This window comes from Bidens hawaiensis, unplaced genomic scaffold (genome assembly GCF_021521415.1).
Source record: "Bidens hawaiensis isolate Kalapana, Puna unplaced genomic scaffold, B.hawaiensis_p1.1 tig00006359_1, whole genome shotgun sequence".
NCBI lineage: Eukaryota > Viridiplantae > Streptophyta > Magnoliopsida > Asterales > Asteraceae > Bidens > Bidens hawaiensis.
This window is the reverse complement of record NW_027491424.1, coordinates 575,026-591,299: the sequence shown is the minus strand read 5'-3', so window position 1 is coordinate 591,299 and position 16,274 is coordinate 575,026. Positions and strand designations below refer to the sequence as shown.

The window sequence follows — 16,274 nt, the reverse complement described above, 5'->3', positions numbered from 1 at the left end:
AGTTGCTCCTCTTGTTTTACACAATCGTTTATAGTTGGATAACGTAATTGACATAAATTAAAAGTTGAGTGAAACTTGATTACTATTTTACAATGTTTTTGCTATTTTACAATGTTGGATAACCTAATTGACATAAACCTGATTACTAATTAAGAAAAACAAATATGAATATTTTAATTAGAACAAATCTGAAATTTGATTACTATTTTATTATGTTTTTTTAAAAATAATAATTAAAAATAGTTACAAAAGGAATTTTGAAATACATAAACTAAAGTTTCCATAACTAAAAATATCAACTAGTTTTTGCGGTATTTCAAACGTATCGTCTCCTTCCTTTCTTTGATTTGAGCCCAGTCCTCCAATGATAAATGTGATAAGTCTTTCTCAAGGAAAGCAAAGTAGCTCTGATCTATAGCTCGTCTATAAACCCGAACAAACACTCTATTTTCGCATCCAAGCTTTCGATGCGCACTTTCACCTCGAAATTCATTGTCCTAAAGGTAGATGAATATGGTCGGGTTTTAGCCCTGTCTTTATCTCTACCAATCAGTTGAACCAGTTTGTCCAGGGGATTAAGATTGAATTCATCGTCAATGTCGTTTGAATTTATTTGGGTCCGAGCATTCTGGTGGGCATTGAGAAGAATATGGTTCATGGTTTTTTTTACCGTTTAGGCGATCACCCGACACACGTCAAATGTGCTATATACTACTTGGACAATTTCTTCAACAACTTCCAAACTTCATTCGTGGTAAACAAGGTTTTGGACTCGTGTTTATAAATTCTTCAAACTTTTAATTTCCAAATCGCTAGCACGTCTTTCTCTCATTGGACTATTTAATAACCAATTGAAAATGGTGTGTTATAGTGGCCAACTTTGCCACCCATAGCAACATGAAATTTCTCATAGACACGAGCAGAAAACGCGATTCTTTTTTAGAGTTTCGTATTTTGAACAAAAAGCAATAATATATAACGCATTTACTAAATATTAATAAAATAATAATAAAATATAAAATAATTAAAGAAAAGTATTGAGATTAAGCTAAGTGTGAGCTAATGCGTATTCTTTGTCACTTGATCACCTTCCATCCATTTTATCATTAGTCCCTTGATCTCTTGTCTTTCTTTATTTATGTTTTTGTTTGGAAATGGCCGGTTGAGTTTGTTCAGTGAAAGTTGGGGTTGGGTCTTGGGCATGGATTGGCTAGATTAAGGTTGTATATATTGTGATCCGAGAAAGTTTGCATAAAACAAGTTGTTTGGGTCATAGTTGCCACTTGCTTTCTATTGAGAAGGTTTGCGAAAAACGTGTTGGGGTTGTTTGGGTTCATAATTGCATGTAAAAGAAAGATTGTTGATAATGAAAAAAAAACAGAGTTATAATTAAAAATTTTGGTTTTAAGTTTTATGAAGTTTATATAAATTATTACTATTTTTCTGTCCATCGAAAGCTCAAAAAGGTGTTGGAGTATTGTCCAACAGTTACAAGGAGGGGCATGTCGTTCATTAAGGGAATGGGGAGAGAATGGTGGTGCCCCTCTATGGTGGTGGCGTAATGGTTTTAACAAATGATGGGGTTGAGGCTGTTGGTTGACGCACCTCAACCCATCTACTAGACTACTACACAAAACCTAATATTATTGCTAGAATATTTCAAACTAGTCTTACAACACTGAGGCTCATGAATGATTGCTTGCCAAAAGGGTTAATCTTGACTAAGTTCAATATTGATTTGGCTACCCCAAGATGTCCCAATGTGTGATAATGACCAAAAGACTAGCAACACCGATATTTGAGGGCCTGGGTCTCAATGAAGTTGCAGAAAAAGATTCGATATAGGGGGGAATATGAGCTCAACCCATCCCTACACCTTTAACATTTATTTTAAATGTCGGATTCTATCGCATTCAATCTAATACAATACAAACAAAACCATTGATGTGATTATCAACACAACTCTATGTCACTTCAAAATTATTAATATTCTTTTGTATACATTTACTGTTATTTAAAACAAATTGATCCATCTAACATTTCGGTTTTGGACCCTTTTATCACAATAAGAGTCTGTTTAGTGGTAAGGTCACCAAACACAAACACAAACACAAACACAAACACAAACACAAACACATGATATTTGAACAACTTGTTCGGACTCTTTTCAATATTATTATGAAGAACGAAAACCACACCCTATATAATGACCCTACATTTATATTTATACAAACTTAAACTCGCTTCTTACTCCAACTCTAATTCCTAATAATACTCAAATACATAATAAATAAACTTTATCTCTAATTCTAGCAATTATCTTATAACAATAAATTAACTATTTGATTTATTTTTTCATCTTCATCTTTTTTATATTTAAACTTTTTATTAAATTCACCTCTTCTACTTCTCAGTTGCTCATACTAATCCTCGTTCATATACGAAATCAAGATTATATCCTTCAAATTCTCATTGGCTTACCAATGACCCCACACTGGAAATTTTGTACTCTATTCTCACGCCCGTAGGCACACTTTGCGCCCGTCCTTGACGCCCACGGCGATGTGTTTACAGTAAAAAAACTCATGATCGCCCTTGATTCATTTTATAACATAAAACAAAAACAACAATTTTCATGAAACATATATATGTAAATTATGAAATAAATTTGTAGATTGTTATATAAAACCGTCAGTTGGAGGTTGAAAGTCGGTGGATGGTTCCTAAAACACCTGTAGAAAATCCCAAGTTGAAAACAAAAGATTTGACTGCTCACTAGTGTACAAAGACTCATTGCACGTGCAACTTGTATTATTCATTTAATTTTACATTTTAATATTATTACACAAATCTCGATGGTCTTTAATTGCCGTCTCCAAGTACGACCCTACTTCATTTCAATACCTCTATACTCAACTGTCGGCAGCTAACCTATTGTACTACTCTTTATGCACAAAGTACATATCCGCGAGAAAAATATTATTCATTTTTTACATGTCAAAAAGTATATAAAAAAGTGTTGTTTTTGATGAAATAATCGAACTATACACATAAAAATCGCATGTATATCCCCATGGTGCAAAGTTCCATGTATATATGCTTTTAGAATTTGGGACATGTTAAAAATAAGGTTGTAAAAGTCGCTAGTGGACTTTAGGCGGTTGACTGAGGAGTTAGGTGTACTCAGACATGGTAAATATAGAGAAATTTAATTTTTGGATTTTATATATTTGTTAAATATCATAAATTTACTAATATATATAACAAAATGGGTGAATATCAATATAAATATGAGAAATACAATTTTAAATAATAGATTTTTCTAAAAATTGCTAATCATTAATTTAAAAGATGAAATTTGTTTTTTAATATTATAGAAATACGAATTATATTTTATTTTTTTAAGTCAAAATTGGCCCAAGTTCATCGACTATATGTGATTCCGGCTGAGGTTGACCGCATTTGATCGACTCTTAGTAACTAGTCGGATTTAAAGAAACTCGAATCGACGACATACCGTGTAGCGATTAATCAGGGAGTACTCGGCCTTGTAATCCTACTTTTACAACATTATTGAAAATACATAAATATATAAACACGTCTGCAAAAAGGTCTAATGTGATTTATGGAAAGCCGGGATGGAGTTGGTTTTTGAATCAAAGCCCTCTTTTGCTTGTTAAAAGCTAAAACTAAGGCGAATGTTAAAGTTCTTAGTTGATCGTCAGTCTGAAAATGGTCTAAGGTGCATAGGCTCACTTCGGAGAAGTGGAGGAATTTTAATTTGGATTGCTTAGAAGTTTAATGTTTGGCGTGTTTTATTTTTCTTTGATTGTTTGTAATTGACGATGACAGAGTTGTTGTCCCAATGTTATTATAAAAAAGATATGCGTATATAGCATGTGTTACATATTCTAAAAATAAAAAAATATGTTAAGCATTAACTGATTCCAGTTTTTCAAATACGGGTATGGTTAATAAACTGAAAAATCGTCAAATTAAACTTTATTGTGCATCAAACAATAATAAATTTGAGGCCCGGTTAACTCAGGGGTTAGTTTTAGTCTAAATCGTTGACTTAGTTACATCGCTTTATGCACACTCATGTGCATAGTTTTGTCACAAGTGATAAATATATTTCTACTATACGTGATAACTATAAGTTTTCAGTGTGTATAGTCACTAATTATTAACTTCTAATTTATGATTTTAATCAAATGAAGATCTAAATGAGTATCTATACAAATTATTGGATTTATATGACAAAACATTTCTAAGATTTCCGGATCTTCTAGCATGATCCTACTAATAAACTGAAAATCACAAATAATATAAATTTTAGTAATTAACTACTATTTAAATCATGCCTTGATTTTCCTCATACTAAATGGTGTTTTATAAATTATAATGAATGATCGTTGACCCATCACCCAAGTGATGGAAGTTATAAAAGTTTATAAATGTTACAACTAAGGTGTGTAATCATTAATGTAAGTTGGAATTTTAAATCCAAATTAATAGTGCTATAAATCTCATGCATCATGCATTAGCACATGTACATTGCTTTCAAATTTTAAATGTTTTGAACTTAAACTAATAGCATATAGCTTTTTTTGAAATGGAATATCATAATAGCTGGTCCATACTTGTAATAATTTGCAATGAGAAGGCATATAATCATCTTTATAACAATTTGATATTAATTATCCCTATTTTCTCAAATCCATCATTCGTCCTCCCATTTCAATTAGAGGTGTACAAAAAAACCGGTTTCACCCAAACCGGTTTCCAAACCGACCTAAACCGTCAGTTTTAGGACCGGTTCTCCTTCAAATCTATCAAACCGGTTTTAAAACCGAACTGGTTTGAGAAAAACCGGTTTGAAACAGGTTAAAACTGGTTTGAAACCGGTTTATAAACCGAACCGAACCGGTGTGACCAGACCGGCCTATCTTGCTTCTAAACCGGTTTGAGTCAAACCAGTTTTGACCAGTCATTGACCGAACCGGTTCGATTTATAAACCGGTTCAGTTTGAATTTCAAACCGGTTTTGTACACCTCTACTTTCAATCACACACGTACAAACTCCTCACTTGGTAGTTGGTAAAGAGTATATTCGAACTCAACGGAAAACATGAAACCTAAAACATCCAAGACAATTAATAGTATGAGTATTCAGGTAACGGTCGTGATACTAGGTGATACCCAACCCAATTACCCAAAACATACATGCACACTTGTTAACCTATGTCATATGCGTAGACATTTTACTTTCTTTTTTTCTTGGTAATTTAACAATCTACCAATTTACAAACTTTTTGTTTTTATATTTCTTATTTCATTGGGTAATAATGTTATATAAAATTATAATAATATTTTTATTTTTTTTAAATTGTTAATATATGTAAAAAATTATTTTCATCTGTATAATGCATATAAAGATCTAAAAAGTTTATATATTAACAGTTTTCAACATGAGTTAAGATATATATTAATCACTCTTAATCTCTCTCTTTCAAACACACCAACTCCCCCCACTTAATTGTGTGCATATATAACCTCCCTCCCATCTTCAAAACCTAAAAAAGAACCAAACCATCTCTCCTTTTCACTCAAATTACTCCATTGGGTATTATCACTCAAAAATGTCTTTTTCTTCAAACATGGGCATATCTCCAAGAAAACTTAGATATGATGTGTACTCATACTCATACCAACAAGACTCCAAAGCCCCTCTAGTCATCTCAGTTCTTGCATCTCTCATTGAAAGAACATTGGCTAGAAACGAGAGAATTGGTAGAAAATGTGGTTTAAGTGTCAAACACAATGGTTCCAAAGCTAGCGTTAGGGTTTTTGATTGCAATGAAACACCGGATATGACAATTCAGTCGTATCTTGAGAGGATCTTTAGGTACACCCGAGCTGGACCTTCGGTGTATGTTATTGCGTACGTGTATATTGATCGGTTTTGTCGGTTGTTGCCCGAGTTTCGGATAACTGGTCGGAATGTTCATCGGCTTTTGATCACAACTATTATGGTGGCTTCTAAATATGCTGAAGACATGTAAGTTCTTGCTTTTTGTATATTAATCAATCATGTTCTCTTATAGTTTAAAGATAATTAATTTGTTTGTTATATATATAACAATTGTTCTTCGTTACAAACCGTTTAATTTTTTTGATCACATAAATATAAGTGGTGTGTTTGTATACATAAAAAAAACTATTAAAATATTGTTTTTTTTATCTTATTAACAGTTTGAATCTTTTTATCTACAAATGCGTACGTAGTTCATGTTTAGGTAATATACCCTTTATATTACTTACACATGTTTTGGTTACATATATAAACATTGTTTAGGTAATAGACGAATTGAATTTCTATTATTTTATTTTATTAAGAAATTTTTAATTTGAAAAAAAAATGAGTAGGTTTTTTTTTATGTGAGTTGTTATTATATTGTATTTATATACACATGAGAGTAAATGCTTGGTCGACAGTCGCTGCATAGTCGTTTTAATCATGCATGAAATAATTGACCGTATGGAGAAAAGTTATGATAATTTATTGTTGCATTAATATGATCAATTTTCCCATATATTCAGAATATAATATTAACCAAGAAATTATATACTATGATAAACATTTATGGGATTAAATTTGTGATTAATTTATTTACTTGCAGGAATTATAGAAATTCATATTATGCAAGAGTTGGAGGCATATCAACAGAAGAGATGAACACATTAGAGCTTGAGTTTCTGTTCTTGATGAACTTCAAAATGCATGTAAATGTGAGTGTTTTTGAAAGCTATTGTTGCCATTTAGAAAGAGAAGTGAGCACCGGAGGTGGTTATCATATCGAAAAAACCTTACGATGTGCTGAAGAGATTAAATCGCAACAAAGACAATATGATCATATCTCCCGGATAACACTATAAATCGAGTTTTTTTTTTTTTTTTTACTTTGTGTAAATAGAAGAAATATGTATAAAGAAAATGTCGATTTTTTCTTGGAGTGTTCACCTAAATAAAACCGAAGTGGGCATGTTAGGATCAATGGTTTGAGATTTATATGATTCGGTTCATGGTTTGGTTTTCATTTTCTGGTTTTTCGGATTTTAAATATATTTTCTTGTATATTATAATTATATTTCATTAGCACCAATCTTTATAATTTCTTATGTCTAATACAAACTAAACTAAAAAATAGTTCAAACTGTTAAACCACTAAAATCAGCTTATCCAGCACCCTAGCCGGTTAAGTTTGTCGTTTCCTGAAATCATATTTAACGATCTGACTCAAAATTTATGTCAACACCAACCGGACCAGGTTACAAGCAAAACACACCCCTAATTTTTTGCTTAAGACAATGCTTAATTGTGATTACAAAACAGATCTTGGTGTGTTTTTAATTCGGATCTAGGATTTGTTCATAGTTTGACCCTTTTTAATATATGGGGACCTGAATCAGATTTTAAAAATAACACGTCTCTTCTTTTTCAACGGGGACCTAAGCTTTTTATTATTTTATTTATGTTATTATTAGGAAGGAAATGAAAGGTGCATAAAATGTTATTTGCAACTTTTTAAGATTTATAATATGAAAAAGAAAATGATGACTTCAATAATGAAGTGCAAATATATGCAATTAATTTATGCTTCAACAACCTTCTAAACCAGCCTGTTTATATATTTTTAATTTATCTTTCAGGCTATGCCATTTTTTAAATGATGGAAGCACAAGTTTTAAAGAAAATACTTTTTAAAGTTGGAATGATTATAATGTCTACGATCATGTTATAATGACTTGTATTTAAGTATTAAGAGTTGCAATCATAAGTTGGATTTGTATCACACGACATATGATCCTCTAGAAAAACAGTTTTTTTTTTCTCTAAAAAGCAATTTTTATGAAAGAACTGCAAGTAAACGCAAGGACAAACAACACAACAAAGAGAAATTACATAATTACAAAGAAAGATTACACAAGTCTTTCCAACAAATGATTTGTGAGACGATCTATTTTTAAGTCAAAGAAAACCGAGAGACTTGATTTCTTCTGAAATATTCAAGAATTACATAGTTGATCTTGATATACTTCATAATTGGTATAAAAAATGATTCTTTTTTTAGGTTTCTTTTACTTCAAATAAGTAATCATTTGGGGGGCTTGCTTTTAGTATTAACTTTTAGTCACGAGGGGATATTTCTCACTTGCTAGTGGTGAACTGATAAAAACCATAGGCATGTCATAGAATCTCTTAATTCACCATTATATGTAGAATAAAACTCAACAGGGAAATAATCTTGACTCGCCATGAGAAGGCGAGAACAATCAGCCTATGTGACAGGCTAGAGTGAGTTAACTTGCCACTAGGTGTTGAGAAACACCGTAATTCGTCGTGTTACTAATGGTGAAATAAAAGATTCGATGACAACTTTACTAAAATTCTTTGAAACCCATTTACACATCTACGGTATAAATTTGGATTTTTGACCTAATTAGTGTAATATTTTTCTTAATTCATTCATCCACTCAAATACAATTTTCGACACCTATTTTACGCTTCTCAACTTCTCTTCATTTGTTGATTTAGCCCCTCCGTTAAGGTAATTACGTTTTTACCCCATAACTTTTTGTTTTGGCTGAATCAGCCTTGACATTAAGAAAATGTCTCTGAAAGGTCTTGGTAAGTTTTTTTAACAAAGCATTATATTTACATTACTTTATTGCAAAATGTTGATTCTTTACATTCTATATGAATCCAACCTCTTTTTTCTAACTGTGAACAAAGAATGCACTGAACTCAAACCTAAACCAAATAAATAATCAATATTGTAAACTGTAGAGGGGAATTGGAAAATGCCCCCATAAGGCCCAAAAGGTTTTCGTTCCTCTTTCTAAATGCTTTAGCCCAAGTTTAAGGAAAAGAAAACTAGGGTTAATTTAATTTCGTTTCTTTAAATTTGAAATTGTTGAAAGCCGAAAGATAGCCTTACTCGCACGGATGTCTCCTTGTCGCTGCTACCTAGTTTTCGTCATACCTCCCACTAGCTAGTCATCAACCCGTTGCTACTAAGTTTTGTTGGTTGTTCTTCGTTGTTCACTAAACCAGTTTTCCTTGTTTATAATTTTACATTACTTGTAATTTGTATCTTTCAATTAATTTTTTTTTATGCTGACTTCTAGTTTGTTTATATTAACGTGTTTGTTTATATTTGTTTGTTTCTTTATGATTGTTTGTTTGTTTGTTTATTAAACATGTTCAATGCCATTTTGATGATGATTTATTGATCGATTACTTAGTTTGTGCCGTAGAAAAAGATGGGCTTGTCAACGTCACTAATGAAGAACACAATTAAGCTCTTCACAATGATGAAAACATGTAGAGGATAACTATAAGATGTGTTTTTTTTTTGTCATATACAACGAATTATAACTTTTAGTCATATACAAAGAATCGTATTTTTCGACACTTATTTAAAAAAAGCATAAGTGTGCTTCCCAATAATTTGTTGTGGGAAAAAAGGGTGCCCCTAGCATCGATGCATGTCTCCACTCTCCACCAAAGCCGTTAACCACAGGGAGCACCCGTGTTACCCGCAACAAGCAATTATGTGTATTTTTTTGTTAAGGCGAGAAGCAAACATTCAATATGAGTAAACCACAATGTGCATCCGAGTAATTAATTTAAAATAAATTAACCAATTAGTGTAGTCATTATATATAAAATTGTAATGTTGGTTAATATGGAAGGATAAATAGAACCAACCGACAAAAAGTTATCTTAGCTTGGAATTGAAGACAAATGATATGGATTATTTAATGATTGTGTTAGAACTTAGTACACTTTTCTCTTTTCTCAATTCTCACCGGACGAACCACCGAAAAAATCGTATTTACCATCACAAATCCACAAGAAACACAAGTATTTGTAAGTTATCCTCGTTAAAATCCACCTTACACTATTTGGATTAAACATTATACCCGTATATTGTTTGGATCCCTACCATATTGTAGGCATGTATAAAAAAAGAACTAGGAAAATCCGAACCTATGAGAATACCCTAAACCTGAAATATCTAGGAGCTGGGGTATAGAGCCGGGTAATCTAATATGAGACCGGATATATGATTAATGACCAGTTACTAATGGTGACCAACTGACCAATAAGACCGGATATATGATTAATGACCAGTTACTGATGGTGACCAACTGACCAAGTTGCTACTTGTGGCTGAGTTATTGTTGATCATTACTACTAGTGATCATTTGCAACAAATGAACCAACTTGGTGTTGATTAGTACTAGCTAACTGTCCATCGTTTTTACCATTGATAATCAGTTATGATGATAATTATTTTCCTTACAACTTTTCATTAATCAAGGTCCTAGCCCGCAGACCCTCGTGAAAGCCCCCCCCCCCCCCCCTTTTGAAACCCCTTAATTTTATAGATGCCGGAAATCAAAATAGTTTTGTTTGAACGTGTACTCAGCACCTTCTAACTCGCATCAATTTCCCTTTGATATTAAAAAAAATCTAATTAATATAAAATAACTTGATTACATTGAAATCATCAATATTAAGTGATTTTAAGTTATCGATTGCCACATAAAACATATTTGTAAGTGGAGAATAGGATTAAAACATATTTGAAAGGAAGCTATAATATTATCCTTGGTATTCCTAATTAAAATGGCAATAACTTAATTATAATATTAAGAGAAAATTCCATAAATAGATGACCAAAATGATGCATGGATTATTAAGGAAATGCCTTAGAAGAAAACCACCACTATAAACATGTAAGAAAAGGTCTTCCAACATCATACCATCCTCCCACTTGTCTCACACACACTCAACTCACACTCCATTTTCTCTCTTCCAATTCTCATACATACCACAAATTACTCATACTAGAAACCAGGACCAATCTTCTTTTCACCAATAACTTCAACTACAAGAACATAACTCCACCCTCAATTCTTTTCTTGTTTCCATTGTTCCAATATCATATGCATGGATGATCAACACACCAATTTCAAACATTTTTGTCGAATATGTAAGAAGGGTTTCATGTGCGGTAGAGCGTTAGGCGGGCATATGAGAGCTCACGGTATTAGTGACGATACAGGAAATTTCGACGATGAAGACCCCACGAGTGATTGGGAAGATAAACAAAGGAACAAGAGAATGTATGCATTAAGAACAAACCCTAACCGGTTAAAAAGTTGTAGGGTTTGTGAGAATTGTGGGAAGGAATTCTTGTCATGGAAATCGTTCCTCGAGCATCGAAAATGTAGCTCCGACGACGGTGAGAGTCTTGTGTCATCACCGGAGTCGGAGGCTGATGAGGACGAAGGATATGATGATGAAACCCACGGTGGTGGACAAAGAGATTGTGGCGGTGGTTCGGCTAGCGGGTGGTCGAAAAGAAAGAGATCTTTAAGGGCTAAAGTTGGTAGCTTTAACTCAAATTGTCAAACTAGTGATGAAGAGGATTTAGCCTTAGCTAAATGCTTAATGGAGTTATCGAACGCGCGTGTTGATCCATCGAAAACTGACGTGGAAGACTCGTACACCTCCCCTAGCAGGGAGGAGCAACGGGGGAACCCTATGTTTTCCACCGCGGAATTTCTCCCACCTTTCACAAGACCACCCGCGCCACCACCTGTCGCGTTAGATTATAAAGCCAAAGGTGTTGCCACCACCCCTAAAGGCATGTTTGAATGTAAAGCATGTAAAAAGGTTTTTAGTTCACATCAAGCATTGGGTGGTCATAGGGCAAGTCATAAAAAAGTCAAAGGTTGTTTCGCTGCCCGAAACGACCAATCCAATGATAACACGGGTGATGATGACGTCATCACACACGACGAATTTTTCCCCTCGCCGAAACCAATCTCGAGCTATCAGTTTAACCAAGGTCCCAGCACAACACCGACTGGCGGACCAGCACGCCGAATGTCCAAAGTACACAAATGCTCTATTTGTAACCAAATATTTGCCTCGGGACAAGCGTTAGGCGGACACAAGAGGTGTCATTGGCTAACATCTAACATGTCTGATACTTCTTCCATAGCAAAGTTTAACTTCCATGAACATATTGAGCAACTCCATCGGCGGGCATTAGCATTACCATCACAAATACTCAACAAATCAAAAGCACTTGATCTTAACATGCCCGCGCCTGAACATCATGAGGCTGCCGGATTAAGGAGGGATCCTAGATATCCGTTGAGTTTCGATGTTTCAACCGAGATTAACTTGCATTCATGGAATGCAGATCATGAAAATGTTATAGATGGAGATGGGAAAGATCAAAACCGAACGGATCATTATCAACAAGACCAACAAGATCATGATCATAAGAAAATAAGCAACAATAACGAAAAGGAAGCGGCTGCAGTTGCAGGAACAACAACAACAACAACAATGGAGGATGATGAAGCTGATAGTAAGTTGAAACTAGTAAAACTGAGTGAACTGAAAGACATGAACAATGTGAGTGGGAGTTCATCTTCATGGTTGCAAGTTGGGATTGGTTCAACAACTGATGTGGATTCAACTCAGGGCCCATAAATTATTATTTTGTGTTGATTCTTTTTAAAGAAATAAAAACAAGTATATATATAACCCAGAAGCAAACTGTAATTATACATCCGTTTATGTAACATCCCATTTTTCGGGTTCCGGTTAATAAACGAAAGTATGAATTATTATGAGTTGGGCTAGTGTTGGGTAAATGGATACGGGTTATGGACTTGGGTTATGAAAGAATGAAGGAAAGACCATGGGCGCCCATGATCAATAAATATATATACCCTTAATCTTCCATTTATTTCATTCCACACATATCCCTTACACCACCAAAACACACACTTAAGATCTCTCTCTAGTTCTCTCCTTATCTAGCCGAACCAAGAAAGAGGAATCGATCCCGACTCTAGGTAATACTAGTATGATATTGTATGAGCTTAAACCCTTTAGATATAAACAAGAAACGACGAGCCGACACCGTTAAACCGTTTAAATCACGAGATCCGGATGGAATCGGGTATAAACCGAACCTAAGATGAGCTTAGGGATCACCCTAGCTCAGATCTGGATCGAACGGCGCGAAAAACGGTGAAAAACGAGTTGAAACTCGTTTTTCCGGCGAATCCGCGATTTTTCGGCGGCCTTCCGGCGCCGGCGCCGGAAAAGATGTACGAGGTAAGGATGTCAGGGAATGTTCCCTGACATTCTGACCTAAACCTAGTTCGCTAAGGGAAACTTAGCGAATTAAAAGGATGATTCGTTAGTTCGTATAAGGGGGCGTAACGAACTAAGCTTTAATTCGTGTCTGATTCGTTAAAAGAAAAGGGTAACGAATTACCCTTGATTCGTATAGCCAATTCGTTAGAAGAAGATAGCGAATCAGAAGGACTGATTCGTTACCTGGACTGGTTCGCTATAGACTGATTCGCTAAGAGTCCAGTTCGTTAAGGGATTCAATTCGTTACAGGAACCAGTTCGTATGACAACCCGATTCATTAAAGAAATGTAACGAATTAGAAGTTTAGTTTAATGACAGAATGGTCCATGAACTTAGAAAAGAATGATTTAATTACAAAGAAGTCCTTGAACTTTAAGTGACAAATTATTTAATGATTCAAAAGCCCTTGGACTCTAATGGCAAATTATTTAACATGCACGTAATCTTTTTGATGAAGATGATACCACTCCATCTTGTAAGTTTGATTTTGTAGGGATGTGTTGCATGCACCATGAAATCTTTTGGAGGAAATCAATGTTTAGATGATGTATACTTTATTTCTTGTTATTTTTATTTTATAAAATTTAGTTCTACTATATAGTTTGCCAAAAATAAATATAAAATGTTTGTTTTACATTGTAATTAACTAGTATTAAGCCTCACCGCGTTGCTGTGGGGTGAACACCATTAAAAAAAAAGTAACCTTGAAACATTTTACAAACCCATGTATTGATGGGCCGGGAGCATTGGATCCGTGCGTTATAGTGGGATTGTTAAACCGAACGAAAAGTAGACCTAAAAACGTTCAATCACGGCCATTTGTGGTGGCTTGTTAACACATGAAAAATAGACCGAAAAATAAAACATAAAAATAATAATAAAGTCGTCTTATGACCGAAAAGTTGAAAGATGAAGATAGACGCAAGAACGTTGAACAACACATACACATGCGTGTTGCGGAGTGTAAATTTGCAAAATTTAGAGTAAAGCATTAAATGCAAATTTTGTAAAAGATGGAAAGTATTAGAGAACAACGTTGAAAGTAGAAAATTTTTAAGATTAACAATGAAACATACTTTGTGATAAACTTGTAAAAATTATAAGGTACAGCGACAAAAAATAAATTATGAAAACTATATGATGAAAAAATAAAAGAGAAAAAATTGAAAAAAAAAACCTTAATGCACAATGTACAAGTCATGATGCATACAAATCTTTACAATTGTTATCTATATTATTATATATAAAGAAAGAGTGATAGGAAAAAAAGTAATTTCATAATTACATGACAAAGACAAAAGAGTCATTACATAATTGAGCAAGAAAAGTAATTTACCAATGTCTCCACCCGTTTTTAAAGCTTTCGGTACAAGTTAATGAAGCTTCATATTTTGTTAAATTACTCATATATCCTTTAACCATTCAAAAGGTTATCAACTACATTAAGTACATATATATGCCATAAATTGGATAAACCACAAAACCACACCAAAGGTCCAATTTCAATAAATATATTTGTTTATATACTTTTGATTATAATGATGTCTAACTAGGGGGTTAAGGAAGCCTTGAGTGGATTAATATGATTTTTATCATTTGGGGGCAAAAGTTTGTTTGAAACTAGAGTAGACTTTTATGATCGAAATGTACTAAAGTTGCAGTAACACTAGCTTTTCAAGAACATTTGTTGTTTATTGTTTCATTATGGTAGTGACTGAATCATCGATGTGTTCCTTGTGTACAAGGAAACTGTTGTTGCACCGGCTATATGATGTTACTTGCTTCCCGTGTTTAATGTACGTAGTTACTTAAATGAACCATTTTTAGTGTTTCAACCTTACTACCCGCGCCACCTTTCACAAGACCACCCGCGCCACCACCTGCCGTGTTAGATTATAAAGCCAAAGGTGTTTCCACCACCCCTAAAGGCATGTTTGAATGTAAAGCATGTAAAAAGGTATTTAGTTCACATCAAGCATTGGGTGGTCACAGGGCAAGTCATAAAAAAGTCAAAGGTTGTTTCGCTGCCCAAAACGACCAATCCGATGATAACACGGGTGACGATGACGTTATCACACACGACGAGTTTTTCCCCTAGCCAAAACCAATCTCGAGCTACCAGTTTAACCTAGGTCCCAGCACAACACCAACTGACGGACCAGCACGCCGAATGTCCAAAGTACACAAATGCTCGATTTGTAACCGAATATTTGCCTCGGGACAAGCGTTAGGCGGGCACAAGAGGTGTCATTGGCTAACATCTAACATGTCTGATACTTCTTCCATAGCAAAGTTAAACTTCCATGAACATATTGAGCAACTCCATCGGCGGGCATTGGCGTTACCATCACAAATACTCAACAAACAAAAGCACTTGATCCTAACATGCCCGCGCTTGAACATCATGAAGCCGCGGGATTAAGGAGGGATCCTAGATATCCGTTGAGTTTCGATGTTTCAACCGAGATTAACTTGCATTCATGGAATGCAGATCATGAAAATGTTATAGATGGAGATGGGAAAGATCAAAACCGAACGGATCATTATCAACAAGACCAACAAGATCATGATCATAAGAAAATAAGCAACAATAACGAAAAGGAAGCGGCTGCAGTTGCAGGAACAACAACAACAACAACAACAATGGAGGATGATGAAGCTGATAGTAAGTTGAAACTAGTAAAACTGAGTGAACTGAAAGACATGAACAATGTGAGTGGGAGTTCATCTTCATGGTTGCAAGTTGGGATTGGTTCAACAACTGATGTGGATTCAACTCAGGGCCCATAAATTATTATTTTGTGTTGATTCTTTTTAAAGAAATAAAAACAAGTATATATATAACCCAGAAGCAAACTGTAATTATACATCCGTTTAACATGCACGTAATCTTTTTGAGGAAGATGATACCACTCCATCTTGTAAGTTTGATTTTGTAGGGATGCGTTGCATACACCCTCAAATCTTTTGGAGGAAATCAATGTTTATATGATGTATACTTTATTTCTTGTTATT

At 34.1% G+C, this 16,274-nt stretch overlaps 2 protein-coding genes across 2 annotated transcripts; both read left to right on the top strand.

Annotated features, from left to right (window-relative positions):
- Positions 1-5,642: 5,642 nt before the first annotated feature.
- Positions 5,643-6,978, top strand: LOC143632009 (cyclin-U2-2-like). Its single transcript, XM_077100609.1, has 2 exons — positions 5,643-6,061; positions 6,684-6,978. The coding sequence occupies exons 1-2, from the start codon at positions 5,643-5,645 to the stop codon at positions 6,937-6,939; spliced, it is 675 nt and encodes a 224-aa protein (XP_076956724.1). The 3' UTR covers positions 6,940-6,978.
- A 3,731-nt stretch (positions 6,979-10,709) lies between these two features.
- On the top strand, positions 10,710-12,602 carry LOC143632007 (uncharacterized). Its single transcript, XM_077100608.1, has one exon. It carries the CDS (start codon positions 11,024-11,026, stop codon positions 12,581-12,583), a length of 1,560 nt encoding a protein of 519 aa, XP_076956723.1. The 5' UTR covers positions 10,710-11,023; the 3' UTR covers positions 12,584-12,602.
- Positions 12,603-16,274: the final 3,672 nt, after the last annotated feature.

Coding starts and splice junctions, on each gene's coding strand:
- LOC143632007 (XM_077100608.1), top strand. CDS start 11,024: ATGGATGATCAACACACCAATTTCAAACATTTTTGTCGAATATGTAAG.
- LOC143632009 (XM_077100609.1), top strand. CDS start 5,643: ATGTCTTTTTCTTCAAACATGGGCATATCTCCAAGAAAACTTAGATAT. Junction 6,062..6,683: donor TCTAAATATGCTGAAGACAT/GTAAGTTCTTGC, acceptor ATTTACTTGCAG/GAATTATAGAAATTCATATT.